Here is a 1,750-nt window from a genome sequence, read left to right on the forward strand (position 1 = left end):
CATAGTGATTAATCACAAAAACAATATGTAATTATGTATGTGTTTTCTGATGGTCTTAGGCGACCCCTGTGAAAGGGTTGTTCGACCCCCAAAGGGGTCGCAACCCACAGGTTGAGAACCGCTGCCCTAAGAGCTGAAGATAGTCTGGAAGGGATGACCCCGCCCGAGTTCCTAAGAGCCGAGCCTCTGCTCAAAGAGCCCAGCTTAGTCCGGAAGGCGGAGCCAGGTCCTGAAGGGCAGAGCCTAGCCCAGTGATGGCGAACCTATGACACGCGAACTCATTTTTTTGGTTGATTTTTCTTTGTTAAATGGCATTTAAATATATAAAATAAATATCAAAAATATAAATCTTTGTTTTACTATGGTTGCAAATATCAAAAAATTTCTATATGTGACACGGCACCAGAGTTAAGTTAGGGTTTTTCAAAATGCTGACACGCCGAGCTCAAAAGGTTCACCATCACTGGCCTAGCCCCTAAGAGCCTACTATATCCCCAAGGAGTTGAGAGGCCTGAAGAGGTATAGCTAGTCCCCAACGGGTGACCGTAGCCCCAAAGAGCCCAACTTAGCCAGGAAGAGTTGAGCCCTGAGCTGAAGGGTAGAGGGGAAAAATAAAAGGAAAAGAAGGTGCTGGAAGAAAAAAAAAAGTGCTGGGATAGTTAGCAGTCAGGAGGTGTTGGCTTGGACACTTTCTGGGGTCCTGAGGGGCCTGGGGGGTGGGACAATGGGACAGATAGCTGGTCCTCACAGCTTGGGACAAGAAGCTGAGGCCAAGGGCACAGATCAGTCTGGGTTGAAAAATGATTTGAGGGCTAGGACCTGGGATAGGGGAAGAGGCTGGACCTCCTGCCTGGTTTTGAAAGGAGGTGGGAACTCAAGCCAAACCGCCACCTCCATCACAACTCCCCCCCCCCACACACACACACACTGAGAGTTGGGGCTCCACCCAGTGCGCCAGCATCCAACCTCCAGGCCTTTGCTTGTGCATTCACTCTACCTGGAGTTCTCTCCCTGACGACAAACTCCTATTCATCTGCAAAGCCCCAACTGCGACTAGGAAGCTTCCTGACTGGCAGGGAGAGCTGGACCCAAACACCCCTGGTTCCAAAGTGGGGGGTCACTGGTAATGAATCATCTCAGCAGGGTCAGAACGGAGGGTGTCTGAGCAGGGCTTGGAAGGGCGCAGAGGAGTGCGTCCTGTGACTGTAAAGGGAGATGGGAGATGGGGTGGAAATTTTGGAAACCTCGTCCCTCCCGTCCTGATGCTCTCTCTTCCCTCTCCAGGTGGGCATGACGGCTCCTGGGACCCGGCGGCACATCTATGACACCAAGCTGGGGACCGACAAGTGTGACAATTCCTCCATGTCTCTGCAGATGGGCTACACACAGGGTGCCAACCAGAGCGGCCAGGTCTTTGGCCTGGGCCGGCAGATATACGACCCCAAGTACTGCCCACAAGGCCCAATGGCTGACGGGGCTCCAGGGTCAGTTGGCGACTGCCCAAGCCCAGGGAAGGCCCCGGAGTACCCTCCGTACTACCAAGAGGAGGCGGGCTACTGAGGCCCCATCCTTGCAGAGTGTCTCCTCACGCCATCGTCCCATCGGGAATTTGGGGGTTTTCTACGTTTTCATCTTGTTTTTCTATGTGTTTAAGTTGAGGGTCTGTGAAAGCCAGATCCAAATGCATATAGGGTGGGGGTCCCTGCTAGGGCACACCCAGGTAGCAAATTTCCCAGCAGGCTTAGGGCCA

At 52.9% G+C, this 1,750-nt stretch overlaps 1 protein-coding gene across 1 annotated transcript; it reads left to right on the forward strand.

Annotated features, from left to right (window-relative positions):
- The first annotated feature begins 1,255 nt into the window (after positions 1 to 1,255).
- On the forward strand, positions 1,256 to 1,744 carry LOC106726173 (calponin-2-like). The gene has a single exon (XM_014540100.1). It carries the CDS (start codon positions 1,291 to 1,293, stop codon positions 1,558 to 1,560), a length of 270 nt encoding a protein of 89 aa, XP_014395586.1. The 5' UTR covers positions 1,256 to 1,290; the 3' UTR covers positions 1,561 to 1,744.
- The last annotated feature ends 6 nt before the right edge of the window (positions 1,745 to 1,750 follow it).

This window comes from Myotis brandtii, unplaced genomic scaffold, assembly GCF_000412655.1.
Source record: "Myotis brandtii unplaced genomic scaffold, ASM41265v1 scaffold236, whole genome shotgun sequence".
NCBI classification, from domain to species: domain Eukaryota; kingdom Metazoa; phylum Chordata; class Mammalia; order Chiroptera; family Vespertilionidae; genus Myotis; species Myotis brandtii.